Raw genomic sequence first — 20995 nt, 5'->3', positions numbered from 1 at the left:
TGTGGAGTGGCGACCTCCGCTATTTTCAGTGGCGTGTGCGCCCGCCATGCGGACATGGGGATACACTCCATTCAAGCCTATGGGGCTTGAATATGTGCGAGCCTCTGCTTTCATGGGAGGGGGGTCTGGAACGGATCCCTCACAAAAACAGAGGGCCAACAGTATAGGCATTTGCCCTCTTTCAAATCCAGATAAGATTCCCCAATATTTCTGGAAACTGCACAATACTTCACAATGGGGGATGTACCAGTCTGAGTTCGGCAGGATCTCCATTCACTAGAAATAAACAAGATTGTCAAGCACTGACTGCTTTCCTGAACACACTAATGAAACAATTTCTTTGTCAGTAGAAGGAATTTGGGTAGGTTGGAGAGAGATACCAGTTTGTACTTTGAATATAGCAGCTTGACTTGGGCAAGGATCCAGGCTCTCTTGCCCTACCCTTTAGCATGCTTTCTTCCAATGCATGCATGCAGACTTTGGCAAGAAGCAGCTCCCTGCCTCAGCATTAAGTCAACCAATTCATATTTATTGAGCATAATAGCCTCTGTATGGGTATGACACCATTCCTGGTCTCTTGGGAATGGCTGCTTCCCAATGCTCCCCAGATGGCCATTAATGCATTTTTGGTTGCTAGGGAAAGGATTATTTCAGCTAACTAGTTATTTGTAATTATTTAGCTCCAGGCTAAGTGAGAGGGTGGTTACCCTAGGAGTGATGATGGACCTTTTACAGACTGAGTGACCAAACTGCAACCCAAACCCCACTTATTTATCATGAAGTGCCACGTTCCTCTGGCTTTCTAGTGACAAACTGGTGAACTCTGTGCTGGGATGACAGAGTGCGTGCCCACAGAGAGGGCTCTGAGTGCCACCTCTGGCATGCGTGTCATAGGTTTGCTACCACTGCCCTAGGAAGAAGAGATCTTAAACTCATTGTGGAAATGAGGGTGTGTCTTTTATGGTTGCTGCTTAGTTGTGGGGGGGATGCACAGTTCAGCCTTGTCCAGCTTCCCTGATGTTCTTGGGGTCCCCAGAGGGATGCCTGGCAGAGGGTGGCACGCTTGTGCATGTGCAAAGGCACTGATGACTTGCGCCTGATCATTGACCTCTGTCAGGGGAAGGACGTGAAGCTACAGAAAAGAGAAGAGACCAAAAAGATCCAGTTAGAGTTCAGGACAGGCTGTTCAGGTAGAGCTTGAAAACCTAATTCCATCCTCTGGCGCTAGAACGAAAACACGGCACCATTTAAACTGAGGGGTATTTTCTGAGCAACTCTTTATTTCTCATTTCTGAAAAGTAACTACTGTATATACTCATGTATAAGTCTAGTATTTAGGTCAAAAAATTGACCCCAAAAAAACTGAGTTGACCTATCCATGTGTTAATGTAGGTACTGTACTTTAACTCTCATTTTAAAAAAAGGGAAAGGCAAGAGTGTCCTGGAAGGACTGACCTCCCTCTGTTCTCTCACCCATCCAGCCTTTAAAGCGAGCACAAAGTTACGTCTGCTGGAATTTAGTAAATTCTTTGGCATTGTTTTCCTTTGCTTCACCATTTAGATCCTTTGTTATATGCCCTTAAGTTTTACCCTCAACATATGCACAGGTCACATAAAAATCCATAATTTTGGACCCAAAATCTGCCCTTGACTTATACACGAAGTTGACTTATAGTGGAGTATATATGGTAAAATAAGTGGCTATGGTAACTAAAATAAGCAACTAAATTACTTAATCCCCCCCAAAAAAAATCCAAATGTTTTTTCTTCAGCAACACAAGGCACAACACATGTCAGCACTTGAGTCTTGCAATATTCTTTCTCTGCCATTCAGAGAGGCCGGACTCTCATAACTCAAAAAGTAACTAAAAGGCTGCATCACCAAAAGAGTGCTGTTATCTCCCACTAGGTTTCCATGCACTGGAAGAGAGATTTGTGTACATGTGTGGCACAAGATGTCCCTTATGGACTCAAGGAGGTACTTACACATGGTGTCTGTTTTGCCAGCACTTCTCTGGAGTACTCCCTGGGGTGTCATGCTCCCCCTGGAATGATCATCTGCTGTGTCCTGGATGGACCAAAGCAAAGGGAGGGAGTTAGTTGGGCTGAGAAAGATGTAGGATTCCTTATCCACAGTCAATCCATCCTCTCCTCCCCTTATCACACACATACAATCCCATCTGATTTTGGAAATTAAGCAGCAGAATCATGCCTGGCTACTACTTGGGTGGCAGACCCCCAAGCCCCAGTCCCAAAGGTTTCCACCTCATTTCCATACCCAATGGCTATGTCTGTCATTAAAACTGGACTTGCTATTTCATTTCCACATACAAAGGATTTTGAATTTGAATTGACATTCTCACATATCAATGGCATATATGGAGTTTATCAAACGGGAGGAATTTCTCTTAAATTCGAATAAAAAGAAAGTGGGGCCAGAACGCATTCACTTAAAGTCGCTAGTTTAGCGCAATTACGTGAATGCGCATTGTGTTCAAACTGGCTTCCCATTGCCCGAAAATAGCATGCCATTGCCCGAATTTGCATGTGGCAGTCTATTATTGAATCATTTCCTGTATTGCTATGTATTTTATATGTATTATCCTACTAGAGAGGCCCCTTCCCCACCACCACTCCCTCTGTGTCGTGTCTTTCTAGATTGTAAGCCCGAGGGCAGGGAACCGTCCAATTAAAAAGATTGTATGTACAGCGCTGTGTAAATTTACAGCGCTTTATAAATAAAGGTTAATAATAATAATAATAATAATAATAATAAATAAATGTGCCAGTATGTTCTCCATCTGGAGTGCCACAGCAGAGGTGGCCCCGCTCCCATGTTCTCCCACAGTGTTTTGGCTCCACTGGAAAGAGACAGAAGAGCAGACCTCAGTCTTTGTGCAGACACACATACACAGAGAGAGAAAAACCCTTTCCTATATCTTCTTATGCAGCACAAGATGTGCTTCAAGGGCATTCAAGGAGAGAGTTTCTGGTGCTCCATACAAAAACTCTGACCCAGAATCTGGTCATCTACACATTATTCATCACTGGTTCTCCCATGAATATATGTATGCTGTGGGTAAGGGATGGTGTCCTCATTCTGGCCAGGCTCCACTTTGGAGAAGGATGACTCTCTGCACTGGCCATGTTAGGATAAATAATTATCATTCAAGGAGGAACCTGGAGAGATGGTGGAAAGTTGCACAGAGTGATTCCCAGTTTATCAGGCTTTTGGGTCTGGCTGACTTGCAGCCAAATTCAGGAGAACCCAAAGACCCTATTGCTTAGCATCATCAATTCTTATGCAAAGGGAATGTGTAGCATCATAGAAACACAGAATCACAGAGTTGGAAAGACCCCAGGGTGCTATCCAGTCCAAACCCCTTCTGCCATGCAGGAAGACACAATCAAAGCACCATCTACTGCTTCTGTTTAAAAGTCTTCCATCATTGAACAGCTCTTACTGTCAGGAAGTTTTTTCTACTGTTTAGGTGGAATCTCTGGAGTTTATCACACCGGAGGAATTTCTCTTAATTTCAAATGAAAAGAAAGTGGGGCCAGAATGCATTCATGTGGATTCGCTAATTTAGAGAATTTACGTGAATGCTCATTGCATTTGAACTGGCTCCCCGTTGCCCGAAAATAGTGTGCCATTGCCTGAATTTGCATGTGGTAGTTTATCATGCAATAACGTGAAACCCCATGATTGCGTTCAGACTGACTTCCCATTGCCCAAATTTGTGTGTGGTAGTCTATCACGCAATAATGTTAAACCCCATGATTGTGTTCAGATTGCCATTGGATTATACTGCCAATTTACCTTGTCTGATAAATTCCTCTTTTCCTGTAGTTTGAATCCATTGCTCCAGGTCGCATTCTCTGGAGCAGCAGGAAACAAGCTTGTTCCATGAACAATATGACACCCCTTCAAATATTTAAACAGGGCTATCTTGTCACCTCTTAACCCTCACTTCTCCAGGCTAAACATACCCATCTCCCTAAGAATTTGAGGCTTGCTATGTTTTTCACGATCACCCTGCAAGGTTGGGGAAGGCTACCAAAACTCATTTTTCCTCAGTGCGTTTTTGAACTAAGTAGGGATTTGTCATGGAGGTCTTTTGAAGCTCTAGACCCAAGGTCCTTGGCACATATAAAGCCTGCTAAACTGCAATCCCAAGCACTAGGTCTTCCCCTCTCCCTGAAGCTCTCTAACCCGGCCTGCCCCTGTGCTTTTGTGCTCCACTTTAGCAAAACGAGGATCGTGCAACTCACACTCCGCCGATGAAATCTCTCAGGAGGTTTGATCCTTGGAAACTCAGGAGCTGGGGTATCCTAAATCAAAGAAAGAAAGAAAGAAAGAAGAAAGGACTTTATTTCTTGTAAGCACTTGATATATCCCTGGTTAAATGCCTCAAAATGGGCTGGACTACATGCCTCCTGGACCCTTTGAACTTTATGCTCCTTCTCATCTGGAGCATCCTATCCCCTTGTCCCCCATCCTATATCTGTGCATGTCATTTTTACTGCTGAAGTGTAATATCTTTCATTTCTCCCTGTTGGAATTCATTTTGTTAGGTTCTTCCTATGTTTCTAAGTTCACAGTCAAAACAATACTTGTTTTTTCATATTGTAAGCTGCTCTGATTCCCAATTTTGGGACAAGGGCGAGATAATAATAATACCCTAAACCTTATTTTAGTCCTGACTAGAGGAGACCCATTAAGTCCATTAAGCCCAGTGTAAGAAGGAGAGCCCTCCTTGCAGTCCATCTGCCATGGTCCAGGCCTCAGAGGGAGAGAAGAGCCGCTGGACTTTCCCCCTTCCCCACTGCCATTCCCTTCTCTTGTGTCATGTCTTTTTAGATTGCAAGCCTGCGGGCAGGGAAATGTCTAATTAACTAATTAATCTCTATAAAGTGCCATGTAAATTTATTGCACTATATAAATAAACATTAATAATAATAATAATAATAACAACAAATAATTTCCATGTTGACTCATCATTCAACAACTGATTGGATGGGTCTACTCTAGTTGGGACTCATCAAAGGGATGCAGCCAATATCTCACGCAAAGGCTGGAACGAAGCCAGGGCATTATCTCCTGATGCAAGGAGAGATTTCCAAAGCATTCAGTGATCCTAGCAGAGATTTCTAAACTGCATTTGTCTTTCTGGGTGTCCCAGTCTGTTCATTCCCCTGTTTCTGCTTTAAGGCAAGGGGACGTGTGTGTGCTATTCTGTACAACTCTGAATGCCTGCCAAGTCCTATGGAGGCAGGCTGCCTTTCCTGCCTGCAAAAGATAACTGCTGTTCATGACTAATTTACCCCCTAACAGCATACCATGAATCTCAATTAGAGGAAAGCATGTAGCAGCTAAAAGTAAAGGCACTCAGCAAGGAAGTGTAACCTTACAATGTATACAACATAAGAGCATGTCTCTCAATAGGACTCTACCTGGTCTTAAGAGCCTCAATGGAGGCCTTTCTCTTCTCAATCTCATCATCACAGGCACTTTCGGGGAGGACATGGGAGAGAACCTTCTCAGTGGTGCTTCCAACTTGTGGAATTCCCTGCCATTGAAGACAAGACTTTCTGCTCTTTTTCTGTTGGTTTGCTCTCCCCATGCCTTTAAGCCAGCAGTTCTCAACCTGTGGATCGCGACCCCTTTGGGGCCCTTTCACAGGGGTTACCTAAGACCATCAGAAACACATATTTTTGATGGTCCTAGGAACCGAGACCATTGGTTGGGGGTCACCAATGACCATCAAAAATATGTGTACTGTATTAAAGGGTCGCAACATTAGGAAGGTTGAGAACCACTGCTTTAAGCGTTGACTGTCTCTTGCAAAAGGTCTTTTAGTTGGGGTATGTTTTATTTGCACTTTTTACCATCTTCATTTTATACACACACACACACACACACACACACACACACACACACACACTGTCTTTTAAAAACGGTTTAATGTTTTTAATGTGATTGCTTGGTTTTTTTTTTTTAACCTTTTGTATTATCCATAATTCTACCTATATTTTGTTTCAATGCAAATTTGTGAGCTGCCTTGGGTCCCATAATGAGAGACAAGCACAATATAGAATCATAGGGTTGGAAGAGACCACTAGGGCCATCCAGTCCAACCCCCCTGCCATACAAGAATTAGCCAACTCAATAAAAATTAACTCAATAAAAACAAACGACTATCCATGGCCTCGTGTGGCCTCTATTGGGGTGGATTGATGGTGCTTTTGGTAAACATTATAATTCTCTCATTCCATCCACTCTCATAAAATCCCTGGGTTTGGCTTCAGGGTGAGTATGGCATTTTTCAGCAGTATAGGCAAGCCTTGAGAGACTGGACATTATCAGACAAAGGAAATTGGAAGTACTGTATAATCCAATGGCAAACCAAACGCAATCATGGGGTTTCACGTTATTGTGTGATAGACTACCACATGCAAATTTGGGCAATGGCGTGCTATTTTCGGGCAATGGGAAGCCAGTTTGAATGCAATTCCCATTCATGTAAATTCGCTGAACAAGTGAATTCACTTAAATGCATTCTGGCCCCACTTTCTTTTCATTCAAAATTAAGAGAAATTCCTCACATGTGATAAAGTCCACTGTGACTTGCCCAGTGGCTTTCCATAGCTGAGCAAGGATTTGAATCCTGATCCAGCCCAACAATCCAACCATTAGACACACTACCCTGTTATTATGATTGTGCTCAATTTTGATTTATGACAACCCTCCTGTAGAGTTATGGGGTAGGGTTTATCCTGAGGAGGTTTGCCTTTGCCCTCCTCTGAGGCTGAGAGAGTGTGACTTATCCTGGGTCATCCAGTGCATTTCCATGGCCAAGTGGGGATTCAAACCCTGGGCTTCCGTAGTCCTAAGCCAATGCTCAAACCACTATGCTGGAACAACACAAAGTACAGGTGAAGATAATTTTATTCTGACTGTTTTTAGTGCTTCTGCCAATGTGCTCTCTTCCCCATTTGATTTCTATTAGTTTTCATTTTGGATTGTTTTTACACATGTTGTTAGACACCCAGAGGAGCTTTGATGGAGAAGCCATGTAAATATTTTTGTTCTGATGTGATGGTTGGCTTGTATTTTAATATTATACTTTTACTGATCAGAATTCTGCAAGTGTCTGACTCAGGTGTACGTTCCCCAGCAAAAGCAGATGGACATTTTCACTCCACACACAAGGTCCACATTCAGTTCACATTTGTGGAGATGGACCTGTGCATGCTGGTACAGATGCACATGTACACCTGGGTGAGTGTTCAGTTCTGCAGTGTTGCTGTTCAACACAAGGAGAGGCATAGCACACTCAGTGCACATGCAAAGATTTGCATGCGTTGCTCACATGATTTACACTATGCGCTCTGATGTTGGGTCTGAGCCATTGTGTTTTTAGTGGTTTCTTTTTCAAAAAAAATACTGTGAACAAACTTGACTTCCAGTTCTGTGAAGAAGGTAGAATATAATCCAAAATAAATATGCTCAATATAAATATATACTGTATATACTTATGTATAAGTTGAACTCATGTATAAATCCAGTATAGGTTTTGAGGCCAAAATTATGGATTTTGATATAAACTGTGGATAGATTGAAAGTAAAACTCAGGGAAATGTTACAAAGGATGTAAAGGATGAAGCAAAGGAAAATAATGCCAAAGAGTACTGCTGTTTTTCCATCAAGGCATTGAAAAGGGCCAGAAATGGTGCCACAATGGAGAAAGTCATGGGGGGGGGGGGGTGTCACTGCTTCTTTTAGGTTTCTCCCAAGATGGACTAAGCTCCTTCCTTTCACCACACTGTACGCAGAGAAGAGGATGGTTCCTATTTTGATAAAAATCATTCACCCATGAATAAATCGAGTCAAGTTTTTTTGGATTAATGTTGTGACTAAAATTTCTAGATTTATACATGAGTATATGCAGTACAATGCTTCAAATCTTTCAGGAATGCAGTAATTCCATATTCCTGCATAGCAAAGGATTAGACTTGATGGCCCTTGTGGTCTTGTCTAACTCTATGACACTATGAATACAGTTGGTGCTTTTTGCATATGTGGGCTTCGTTATGCATGCAGTTATACTTTTCTGGGCCCTGCACAACATCTGTGTTCAATTCACAGCTGCATAAGCAGACTTCTACAAGGGCAGCCTTTACGCATGCATTTGTGCCTTCTTCTCCATCAGTGCCTTTGTTGTACCAGCTGATTCCTTGGGTTTGCACAAGCAGCTCCTGTGCATTCTTCCTCATTTTACAAGGAGACAATAAGCAGCACAACTCAGGATTCAGCAGAAGGGTATGGGGTTGCACAACCATCAGTTCAGTTTGTTGTTAACTACCTGCAAGTTGGCCCCAACTCATGGTGACCCTGTGGATGAGACATCGCCAAGCTCCCCTTTTCCTCCACTGCTCTGCTTAATTCTTGTAGATTTATTTCCATGGCTTCCCTTATTGAGTCTAGCCATCTGCTGCATGGTCTCCCTCTCTTTCTGCTTCCCTCCACTTTTCTTAGCATTATTGTTTTTTTCCAATTATTTGTACCTTCTCATGATGTGACCAAAATACAATAGTTTTGTCATCTTGGCTTCCAGGGAGATTTCTGTTTAAGCACCTATTTGTTTGGGTTTTTTGGCTGTCCACATGGCTTTCTCAATAGGGCTACTTCTCTAGTACCACATTTCAAAGGAGTTGATTTTCTTCTTATCCGCTTTTTCCACTGTCCAGTTCTCTCTACATCCCTACACGGCAATGGGGAATACAATGGCTCGGACAATTCTGATTTTAGTGCTCAAATGAATATCTTTATTCTTTAAAATCTTATCCAGTTCTTTCATAGCTACCTTTCCTGTTCTTAGTCTTCTTCTTATTTCTTGACTGCAGTCACTTTTCTGATCAGTGGTTGATCCAAGGTATGGGAACTCTTTTAACTATTTCGATTTCTTCATTGTCTTAGGCCCAAAATAGACGGGTCAAATAACTTATCTTCGAGTCACATTCCGGGTGTTGGGTTTAGATGACACACGCCCCAGAAGCCAAGCTGGGGCCACATCTTATTAAAAGGACTGGGCCAAAAAGGAGCAGTAAAGCTGCTTCTTTTTGGCAGCCCAGATTGGAGGCAGGGCATGCAGTCGCCATGGTTCTGGCGTGAAATGCGCCAACACAGCCCAGCAATGTTTTTTTCAGCCTGTCTGTTTTGGGCCTTGGTTGCATTTATTTGTTTCTGTGGTATTATTTTTGTTTCTTCAGTGTTTAGCAACAAGCCTGCCTTTGCACTTTTGTCTTGGACCTTGCTTGGTATTTGTTCCAAGTCTGTGATGTTTTCTGCTAGTAATATGGTGCCATCTGCTTATCTAAGATTATCTTAACTGCATCCATACAAATCTAAGTGATACAAGAGTGCTGCAGAGTCTCGGTGGATGGCAAGGTCCCCTCCACTCCTGCCCCCCTCATGTCTCCAGGTGACTTCTCCCAGTCTTGTCTATGGGTTCTACCACCACCACCAGACCCCTCTCCCCGACCCCACTCACCTGCATGCTCTTCTCTGTCCCCATGCTGGATTTTCCTGACTCCATCTCCGTCCTGACCCCCCGTGGTGTTTGGGGTGGGCTGGGCTGGTGAAAGAGAGAGTAGGAAGGGCTTGGGCACTGCAGAGAGGATGTGGAGTCTACCAAGAAGGGCTGCAGAGAAGACCAGGGGTGGCCCACCTGTTCAGCACCAAGCTCCCCTGGCCTCAGCTGTTGCTCTCTCCAGGCTTTCCTCTCCTGGATGGCCTTGGCCAGCTTCTTCTTCTGCAGTGAGGAATGACAAAAACAATAACAGCAAGAACCAGCGTTGGTGGTCAGGAGCCCTAATTAGAAGCCCTTGGGCAACATCACACTTGACATGTGCTTGAGAGCCACATACATAAAAAGAGAAAGTGGCCTAAGGGAAAGGGTTGGAGCTTAGCTTAGTGGCTTTTCTTAATTCAAAACATGCTTACAGTACAGGTTGACTCTCTCTTTTCTGGAATTCCAAAATCGAAAATTCTCCAAAAGCCAACACTTTATTCATGGGTGGCTGAGATAGTGGCAACTTTGGTTTCTGATGGTTCAATGTACACAAGCCTTGTTTCATGTACAACATTATTACAAATTTTGCATTAAATTACCTTCCGGCTGTATGTGTTTAAGATGCTTATGAAACATAAATGAATTTTGTGTTTAGACTTTCATCTCATCTCCAAGAGATCTCATTCTGTATGTATGTGGAAATACAGTTATTCCAAAATCCAAAAAAAGGCCAAACTCCAAAGCACTTCTGGTCCTAAGCATTTTGAATAAGAGAGACTCAACCTATAACTTTCTTGTTGTGTTTTATTATTTTTCAATATTTAAATTTAATTTTAACAATTACACCCCCCAATCATTATTAACAGCCAACACCTTCCACTTGCGCTTACTATTATTATTTGGAAAGATTTACTTCATCATTAACAAATACAGCCTTCCACCAACATTATTGCCAAATAAAATTCACCCAATCATCCTTGATTATTATTCAGTTTAATCCTTAAAGTTGCCAAGATTGGCTCTAATTATAATGATAATTGATTGTATCCTATTGTCAGTCCTAACTAGAAAAGACCTATTGAGCCAATGACATTTATCTATGTATTGCATAAGCTGAGTTCCATAAATGTAATTATTTCTCATAAGCCTAAATTGCATTGTTAGTTCCAACCAGTGTAGAGCCATTGTATCAAATGGATTTATCTAAGTGTTGTTGATTAGGATATTGACTATCCTAACAGGTATATCACATTTATCTGCCGAGGGACTGTGGTGCATTTAGCCATTTGCTGCCAAATTTTAGTGGCAAACCAAAATGTCATTAAAAATATAATTTGGGAAGCACTAGGGTCAGCCTAGGTTAGGACTGGGATGGGAAACCACCAAGTGCTACAATCTCTACTTTTAATGAAGGGACTGGCAAAAACACCTCTGAGGTTTCCTTGCCTAAGAAAGCCCTACCAATTCATGGAGTCATCAGAAGTTAGGAGGTGACTTGAAGGCACACACACACACACAATAGGTCATAGTTTGAGGGCTACATTGTTCTTCCCTGATGTAAGCCAAGGGATATCCTCCCATTTTTGTTGTGTGTCTTTCCAACTTATGGTGACCCTAAGGCAAACCTATCATGGGGTTTACATGGCTGAGCCAGGATTCGAACCCTGGTCTGCAGACTCCTACTCTGACACTGGTTGTGTGACAAGCAACATCTGTTGAAAGTCCCTCTTCTCTGTGTGTTTGTGCCTTCCAGTCACTACTCAACCTAGACAACTTCACAACTTTCTTAGGCAAGGAATTATTAAGAGGTGGGTTTGCCAGTTCCTTCCTCTGTAATCTAGCCTACAGCAGCTGGTATTTGTTGGTGTCTGTGTGTGTATGTACCTTCAGGTTGGCTTTTGACATGTGCAACCTCATGAATTTCACAAGGTTTTCTTAGACAATGAATACTCAAGAGGTGGGTTTATCGGTTCTTTCTGCAATCTACTCTCCAGCACCTGGTCTTCCTTGGTGGTCTCTCATCCAAGTACTAAGCAGGGCTGAACCTGGTTAGTTTCCATGATCAGATGGGACCTGTTGCCTTCAGGGTATTCTACTCAAGGATTAAAGATATAGAAACTCTCTCCAGTTTTCAATCTGGCAACCCTAGTTGAGGACAAATGGGGAAAGTGGGAGATGAAGAGATAAACCAGGAGATGTCCAAAAACAGATGAAAGAGTGGTGCTGGCAGAGGATTAACTAGGACTGGCCTTGCCAGATTGGGACACCTCTCCCTCCAATGTGACACACATGAAACTACCAGCCAGAGTGGCTACTCACCAAATAGATGTTGTATCTCAGCAGCCTCTTCCTGGCGTCAGAGACGCTGGAACCCAACTCCCTCAGCTTGGCCTTCATGTCAATCATCAGGTGGGCCGGAGGGTCTTGGTGACCTTGCAGTTGGGTTACTTCTGGCAAGAGAGGTCCCAAGGCTGCATACAAGGCTGAGATGAAGTTCCTGAGTAAAGGGACCAGAGTTAGGCTTGGCTTAGAAAGATGTCCTCCAGCACTCAAAGACACAAAGAAGATAGCACCTGGCTGGTGGCATTAAGTCCACCTTACGCCAACATAGGTCTTTTTTTGGCACAGAGGGGGAAGTTGATACTCCCTTCTTCCCTCTGCACTGATGCAACCCCCCCCCCCCCCCACACACACACACACACCTGCCATAGAGTCACTGGCTGTTCCACAGCTGTTCCATGCCTGGTTATTTTGGTGGGGAATCAGAGAAGCTCCTGTCTCTGTAATTCCATTGGCAGAAGTTCCATTTACCAATGCTGCTGTTCTTCTTGTGCACCTTCAAGTCATTTCTAATTTATGGCGACCCTAAGGTGAACCTATCATGGGATTTTCTTGCCAAACTTTATTCAAAGGGTGGTTGTTTTTGCCTCCCTTTGAGGCTGAGAGAGTGTGACCCGCCCAATATCACTGGGGGGGGGGTCCATGGCTGAGCAGGGATTTGAACTCTGGTCTCACAGATTCCTAGCCTGACATTCAAACTACTGTACCACACTGGTTCTCCTTCCCAATGCACTATAGCACTATTTTAAGACATTGAAAAAAGAGAGAAAGAAAGCAGATGCGATGTGAACATTTTGCTTTTCAATGTGTCTCAGAATTAAAAAAGAAACCCACTTGTGTGTGGAACTAATATATACAGGTTGAGTCTCCTTTAGCTGGAACTCTGAAATACTCCCAAATCCAGAACCTTTTTCATGGTGGTTGAGAGAGTGACATGTTTGCTTTTTTTGTTTCATTTACAAAATCATCAAAAGTATTATGTATGTAATTACCTTCAGGCTATGTGTATAAGGTCTATATGAAACATAAATGAATTTCATGTTTGGACCGAAGCCTCATCTCCAAGATATCTCATTACGCATATGCAAATATTCCAAAATCTCAATAAATAAATAAATAAATAAATAATCCAAAACCGTTATATCTCAAACATTTTGGATAAGGGAGACTTGAACTGTATCTGGTGCTAGGGTTTGGCAAAAACCAGTTGAGGAGGACAACAGAAGACACTGTTAGATCCATATATATGGTTCTGTCATGATGATATGATGGTAAGATGACATGGTGATATATTGTTATGATAGATGCTGGTTTATTGAGAGGGGAATGGGAATCCGGTGGGAATCCTGTTGGGAAACAATGAGAGGGGGCCAGAGGCAAGAAAGATTTGGGGTTTTATGACCCTGTTGTTCCTGCAAGCAGATCCGGACTGTAAACCAGGGTTGCTCTCCTTCCTTAAGTGTGATTGAATGGTAATGCAGGAAAGGAAAGGGAAAACATGAACGGTCACTTTGATCTGGATCAAAGGCTTGGGATCACAGCCAGGGAGGGGAATGGATGGATGATGGGAACTTTTAAGTATGATCCAAGGCTTTCCAGTTCTGACACAAACCCTGGACAGAGGAACTGTCTCAATTTCCAGAATAAAATCCTTTGTTTAAATCATACTAAGATGTCATCTTGGTTTTTGGAAACTGAGTCCACAGATCCTGACAGACACTTACACTGTCTCCTCATCCAGCTCTTCGTCTCCATAACTGGGGATCTCGCTTACGGAACATCGGGGATCTGTTGAGGAAGGCAGAGAAAGGTCAGGAAGGGGAACAGAGACACCCAGAGTGAGTGGGACCGGTGGGTGTGAGAATGGCTTTTCCCTGGGAGAGGCAGAAAGGGCACTGGATTGAACATCCTTGCAGTTCAGCCTTTGGCCAAGGCAGCTTGAGCACATTTCTGCAGACTGGTGCTGCTAACATGGACACCTGACACCATGGCACATCAAAACTGGCTGTACCAGAAGCAGGGCCAGAGTATCCGTGGTTCGAATGGAGAAGTGGCTAGGGTCCAAGCACCAAAGCAAACGTGCCTGTTTCCATAGTTTTTTGTGGGTTTTTCAGGCTACGGGCCATGTTCTACAAGAGTTTATTCCTGGCATTTCTTCAGCATCTGTGGCTGGCATCTTCAGAGAATGCTGGCATGGAAGAGAGTGGGGTATATATACTATTGGTTGAGAGGAAGCGATTTGCATGCTAATCTGTTTCTTGTTCTGTTGTGAATGGCAAGGCCTCTGGGTGTTTAATTAGCGATCCTTTGTCTGCTGGGAAACCCTCTGACCCTGGGTGCTTTTCATTTGCATTTGCTGGGTCTTGGTTTTGTTGTTTTTCAGGACTGGTAGCCAAACTTTGTTCACTTTAAGAGTTTCTTCTTTCCTGTTGAAGTTATCCAGGTGTCTGTGCATTTCAATTGATTCCCCGTGCATTCTGACCTGATAGTTGTTGGCATGGTCCAGAATTTTAGTGTTTTCAAACAGCCTTTTATGCCCATTTTATAACATATTCTGCTACTGCTGATTTTTCTGGCTGACTCAGTCTGGTTGTGTTTCTTCACCAGTTTCTCTATTCTGTATGTGACTCTTTTGATGTATGGTAAAAATACCTTCTCTTACTGCCAGCTCTTCTGATGTCTGAGTTTGAGTAACCATTAGCCTGTAGAGCCCAGTCTAGGTGCTTCCATTCATCTTCCATTTGGACTACAGGCTAATGGTTACTCCAGCTGAGATATCAGAAGGGCTGGCAGACCCAGAATGAAAACAAGCAACCACCCAAAGGGAAGATTTTTTTTACCATAGATCAGAGGAGTCACAGGCAGAATAGGGAAACTGGGAAACAACTTCCAGATGATCTATAAACTGACCAAGAAAATCCAGCAAATGCTTCGCTTAGTGAAGGATGGAAGGGAACCTCTCGCGGCCACAGGAGTTTACCACATACCATGCAGTTGCGGACAAGTCTGCATAGGGACCACCAAATGCAGTGTTCAAAGATGAATCAAGGAAGACGAGAGACACTGCATAAAGAAATAAATACCCCACCCTCTTCCAAGCCAGCATTCTGTGAAGATGCCAGCCACAGATGCTGGCAAAACATCAGGAATAAACTCTTCTAGAACATAGCAACATAGATAGAAAAACCCACAAAAAAACTATGGATGCTGGCCAAGAAAGCCTTTGATTTCACATGCCTGTTTCCTCTTCCATGCTCACTTCCCCAATTTCCCAATGTTTCTGGTACTATCCATAGTCCGACATCCTGTTGGTGATATACACAAATGGAACTTGCGCTATGCATGCATGCAATGGGATTTCTTGGGGATTATGTGCAGATAGCAGCATGAGATGAGTTTTGCATGTGTTTGGCAGAACAGAAGTTTTTGGAATTGCTCCAAGACCCCAAGGACCGTGATGTCTCCTTGCCCACAATTCTTGCAAACTCACTCCTGTCTTCCTTCATTCTGGGAACATCTGTGCCTTTAGAACCCAGACATTCTGCATCCTTCAGCCCTAGTTTGTCTCCTGGCCCAATCCCCAATCCCACCTTAAGAGATAGCAACTATATTGGTCATGCTCCTTCATTGATGTCAATGAACAGACCATTGGCTGCTGTATCTTAAGCAGGGATGGAGAGGCATGTAATTTCACAGTAAGATTAAACGTTGGACCTTGGTATGCAGGGAGGGGATCTGTTCGGGACCCCCCATGGATACAAAAAATTGCAGGGGCTCAAGTCCCATTTTCCGTAATGGTGCTGTGACACACATGCTCCTGCTATCACGCCCGTATGCACACGACGCCATTAGGGACAATGTGGGCTTGACATACGCAGATGCTGAAATCCGCAGATGGCAAGTCCGCTGATATGGAGGCTCCACTGTATATTCTTACTGAATATGGAACAATTACTGAACTATAACTCTAGGCTATGAATCCATAACTGAAATATTGAATATTGCCCAGCTTTATTAAACTCTGCCTAAAATATAATAATAATGATTTATTTCTATTCCACTTTCTTCTCACAAAATCAAAGCAGATTACAACAAAACCAATAGATACAAAGTATACTCCCCACCAAATCAAACTTAACTGACACAATAATAATAATAATAATAATAATAATGCAGAATAACTATAGAAAATACAGCAAACATAGTCAAAAATACAAAATGACCCTTGCGTTGAATGGTGACACTGTGTAACTGTGTATACAACCAAATGCACAACCCAATGTGCAACCTCATATGTATACACATGTGCAACAGTGCTGGGTATATCGCTCCATTTCCACAAATGTGGGAGCCAAATGAGGATGTTCAACATTATAAAAAAATGTCCAACCACTTCTGTGAAGGTTGTAGATAATTCTGACTCACACAACGCAATTATAGTGCTATCATTTCACTTTGAACAGCATGGCTCCATCCTCTGGCATCCTGGGTTTTGCAGTCAAGGGAGGGACTAGAGTATTTTGGTTAAGAATGCTAAATGACTCACCCCTGTATATAATTTGTACATTGAAAATGGATATACATAGGTAGAATATACAATAAGCAGACTTCAGAAATTATAATAATGAAGAATGGAAAATGGAAAATAACAACAAAAACAAAAAGGAAGTAAATTAATTACATAGAAATTTTATTTAAAATGATTACAAGGTTTTTAAAAAATTAAAATGACTCACATCAGGCTGCAAATCCCAGGATCCCACAAGATATTGCCATGGCGGTTAAAGGAGAATCATAGCACTATAATTGTGTAGTGTGATCTATGCAACTCACTTTGCTGAATATTACTTTTGCTTCCCCAAGCTCATATGAATCCTAGAATTGGAAGAGACCTACAAAGGCTATCCAATCTAATCCCACTGCCATGCAGGAATAGATAACTAAAGCACCCCTAAAGAGACCATTCCATCCTCTGTTTAGAAACCTTCAAGGAAGGAGACTCCACCACCCTCCTACAATTCAGCCCCTCTTGCACCGTCTCCAGTACCATGCTCCCATTGACTGCCACATTGCCCCTTCTTCCTTCCCCTTGTCCTGCCCCATAGGCCTCAGCCCCTCTTACCTGGGAGAGCGGAGGAGACAGGGCCTCTGTTGTCCATGGCCTGAAGGCTGCAAAAGTCAGAAAGAAAGAAGAAGGGAGGCTTTGAGTGAGAACTGCCATTCCTAATGGGTGACCGTGACGCTTTCAGTCTTGCTGCAGTGAGCGCAAGGCACAGCCCAGGATGTGCGCATTCTCTTTGTACACAGAAAATGTAGAACTCTATGCAACATTTAGCTTTATTTCTTTGCTTGAGTTTCTAGTCCTTACAAGATCATGTCATACTGTGGAAATAAAGCAGTTTGATAGCACTAACTGCCAAGGCTCAATGCTATGGAATTTTGGGACTTGTATTTCAGGGAGCACCAGAGCTCTCTGAGAGGGAAGGCTGAATATCTCTCAAAACTACAAATGCCAGAATTCCACAACACTGAGCCATGGCAATGAAAGCAATATCAAAGAGCATTATTTCTGCAGTGCAGATGCAACCACAACCAGGTTTCTAGTCTCCAAAGCTTTAACATCATACCTTAGACCACAAAGAGGAGGCGCTGCCATGATTACAAAAGGGATGCATGTATGTGTTGAATAAGCAGTTGGGTTGTGGGAAGCAGGCCTCAAGACGATTTCTTAATGGCTTTTTACTCTTGATAAGAAAACCTTTTTTTGGACACGTGGAGACATCTCATTGGAAAATCACTAACTGCACCCACACTCCCTGCCTGCACATGAGCAAACTGGCCCATACATTTCCCTGAGATCATTTTATTTACTTGTTCATTTTTATCCCAGCTTTTCCCAACAATGCCACTCAAAGGCTGCTAACAATGTATTTAAAAACAATTGTTGGAATCCTAGATTGACTTGTTGTTTTTGTGTGCCTTCAAGTCCTTTCAGATTTATGGCGACCCTAAGGCAAACCTATTATGGGGTTTACTTGGCACATTTTTTCAGAGGGCATTTGCCATTGCCATCCTCTGAGGCTGAGAGAGTGACACTTGGCCAAGATCACCCAGCAGGTTTCCATGGCTGAACCGAGATTTGAACCTTGGCCTCCAGAGTCCTAGTCCTAACCACTATGCAATGTTGGCTTTCATACCTTGCTTACTTAGGTCTAATCTTCACTGCTGAAATAATCCAGTTTGACACCACTTTAACTGTAATGGCTCAATGAAATGGGATATTGCACTTTATCAATGGTTGTGGCACCAGAGAAGGCTAAATATCTCACAAAACTACACATCCCAGAATACCTAAGCACTGGTCTCAGCCATGGCAGTTAAAGTGGTGCCAAACTGCATTAAAACTCTGCAGTGCAGATGCACCCTTGGTCTATCATTCTGGGAGAAGTATGATGTGCGTCCAGCAGATGACAGTGTAGGAGCACTTTTCTATGTGAGAGACTGTTTACATCCCAGACTGGTCCATCCATTCCTTCATCTGAGATGCTTCAAAGGGACCCCACACAGCACACAGTTCTATTTATTTATCATTTAGTAGAACATTTCTACCCTATATCAAAAGAATTCAGGGCAGCATACGAATAAAGTCAATACCCACAGGTTTAAACAGTTTAGAAGAACAAAAATAAATCAGATGAGCTAAAAGACACACTAAATATAAGCAACAAGATAAAACAGATCAAAACTATTAGTATCCGAATTGCATGGAGAGACTGCAACAAACACTTAAGTTTCTTGCTTCCCAGGCTGCTGCCACACTGTATAATTAATGCTGTTTGATAATATGCTTTAACTGTCATGGCTCCATCTGATGTGTGTCCAAAGGAGGGCCACCAAAATGGTGAAGGGCCTGGAAACCATGAGGTTATGAGGAAAGACTCAGGGAGCTAGGAATGTTTAGCCTCGAAAAGAGATGGTTAAGAGGTCATATAATAGCCCTGTTTAAGTATTTGAAGGGGTGCCACATTGAGAATGGAGCAAGGTTGTTTTCTGCTGCTCCAGAGAACAGGACCCAGAACAATGGATGCAAGGTGCAGGAAAAGAGATTCCACCTCAACATTAGGAGGAATGTCCTGAGCTGTTTTGACAGTGGAAGACACTCCCTTGGAGAGTGGGCAAGTCTCCTTCTTTGGAGGTCTTTAAACAGAGGCTGGATGGCCATCTGTCGTTGATGCTTTGATTGAGAGTTCCTGCATGGCAGAATGGGGTTGGCACCACAAGGACTGGATGACCCTTGGGGTATCTTCTGACTCTATGATTCTGTGATTCTAAGCTCTGCTGGTGGTGGTCTTGTTTTTCCAGCGAGCAGAGCATCTCACCTCCAGGGGAAAATGTTGGGGTTTAGGTGGAACAGCCCTCCTTTCCTCTACAGAAGCTGAGCCTTCTTGCTGCCTCCTGTGCTCCTCCTTGAAGCAAACCCACCAGTTGTGATTCCCTGGTTGCCAAGTGGCTGGTTGATGACATCATAACCTGAGTTGATGACATCACAGAGATGGGAAACGGTGCATAGGGAAGCAATCCCCCCCCCCCTCCTTGCATGATGGCTGGCCCAGGGCTGGGCCCTCTGCCTTGCAAACCAAGGGCCGGCAACTGTTGCAGACGACTTGTCTACACAATTTAAATACTCATTCTGTTCAGATGAAATGCAATGAAAGGGGTTTCCATGGCCAAGCTGGGATTTGAACCCTAGTCTCCAGAATCCCAGTCCAACTCTCAAAACCACTACACTAAACTGGCTTTTGGTTAAAAATTGCACACACTTAAATACAAATCAGGACGTGTGTGTGTGTGTGTGTGTGTGTGTGTGTCCTTAAGTCGCCTCTTGACTTACGATGACCATGTAAATTTTGTAGGGTTTTCTTAGGCAAAAAAGACTCAAAGATGATTTTGCCACCTCCTTGCTCTGAAAAAGTGCCTACAGCACCTGGGCTTCATTGGTGATCTCCCATCCAAGTCCTAACCAGGGCTGACCCTGCTTAGCCTCCAAAATCACATGGGAAGCTTATGACATTAGGATATTTAGGCCTGCCCTAAATAGGGTTTTCTTAGACAAGGAATCCTCAGAAGTGGTTTTGGCAGCTCCTTGCTCTGAAAAAGTGTCCTTCAGCATCTGGGATTCATTGGTGGTCTCCTATCCAAGTCCTAACCAGGGCTGACCCTGGTTAGCTTCCACAGCCTGGTGCTTTTAGGGTATTATATTCCAACTATTAAAGGAACAGGAGCCCTCTCCAGTTTTTAATCTGGCAACCCTCTTTGAGGACAAAGGTGGAAAGTGGAAGGCGGCCAGAGAAACCGGGACATATTGAAAGCAGTGGAAAGACTGGGATGGCAGAGGATTAATCGGCATTGCCTCTTGGGATAATACTAACTAGGGCCAACCCTGTTTGGCTTCTGAGATCACAAGGGATCTTATGCCTTCAGGGTATTTAGGGCAGCTTAACAGGGAAGTAGCTATAGATTTGACGATCTCTGGATTTGTTGAATGAAGAGTGGATCTGTATTATTCACAGGAGGGAACAATATGTACTGGGGAAATTTCCCAATTTTGGGAAAAATTGAAATGTAAAAACAAATGGGGAAAATGACTTAAACTGTCTCTTTTTTGTTTAAACCAAAAAGTGGAATTTCTAGTTAATAATTTCTGTTGATGTGTTTTTGTGTATGTATATGCAATGTTAATGCTTAAATGTATGTTTTTATGATTGTCTTTTATTGTTGAAGTGGAACCTGTACATGGATTGTGGCACCGATATTATTAAAGTTGGATGTTACATTATGTAAAAACAATACAGTATTATATTATTATTATTGTATTATATATATTAACAAGTTGGTGTGCTACCTAAAGACCAGATGAAAGCTTTCCGTTAACGTTCCGATTTATTTCTCTGTAAAATTAACATACTATCCACGTTAATAAATTACATGATGGACATGTTTCTTTCTTTATGAAGGGCCCAGGCCCTGAAATAGAGATTTGTTGTTGATTTATATTGAGCAGAAAGCACATATAATGATTA

General features: G+C 42.9%; 1 protein-coding gene across 1 annotated transcript in view; it reads right to left on the bottom strand.

The window, feature by feature from the left end:
• Positions 1-674: 674 nt before the first annotated feature.
• The window catches only part of LOC149324270 (uncharacterized), a 38315-nt gene continuing 17994 nt past the window's right edge, over positions 675-20995 (bottom strand). The window contains exons 4-10 of the mRNA XM_089498032.1: positions 17038-17084; positions 13640-13703; positions 11895-12072; positions 9555-9815; positions 4273-4332; positions 1987-2068; positions 675-1132 (exon numbers count right to left, since the gene is read on the bottom strand). Coding sequence (XP_089354158.1) covers positions 1101-1132; positions 1987-2068; positions 4273-4332; positions 9555-9815; positions 11895-12072; positions 13640-13703; positions 17038-17084 — 724 coding nt within the window. The 3' untranslated portion in view covers positions 675-1100. The remainder of the gene's footprint in view (positions 1133-1986; positions 2069-4272; positions 4333-9554; positions 9816-11894; positions 12073-13639; positions 13704-17037; positions 17085-20995) is intronic.

This window comes from Sceloporus occidentalis, unplaced genomic scaffold (genome assembly GCF_023333645.1).
Source record: "Sceloporus occidentalis isolate IW3139 unplaced genomic scaffold, rSceOcc1.0.p SCAF_1, whole genome shotgun sequence".
In the NCBI taxonomy this organism is placed as follows: domain Eukaryota; kingdom Metazoa; phylum Chordata; class Lepidosauria; order Squamata; family Phrynosomatidae; genus Sceloporus; species Sceloporus occidentalis.
This window is presented reverse-complemented; position numbering and strand designations above follow the sequence as displayed.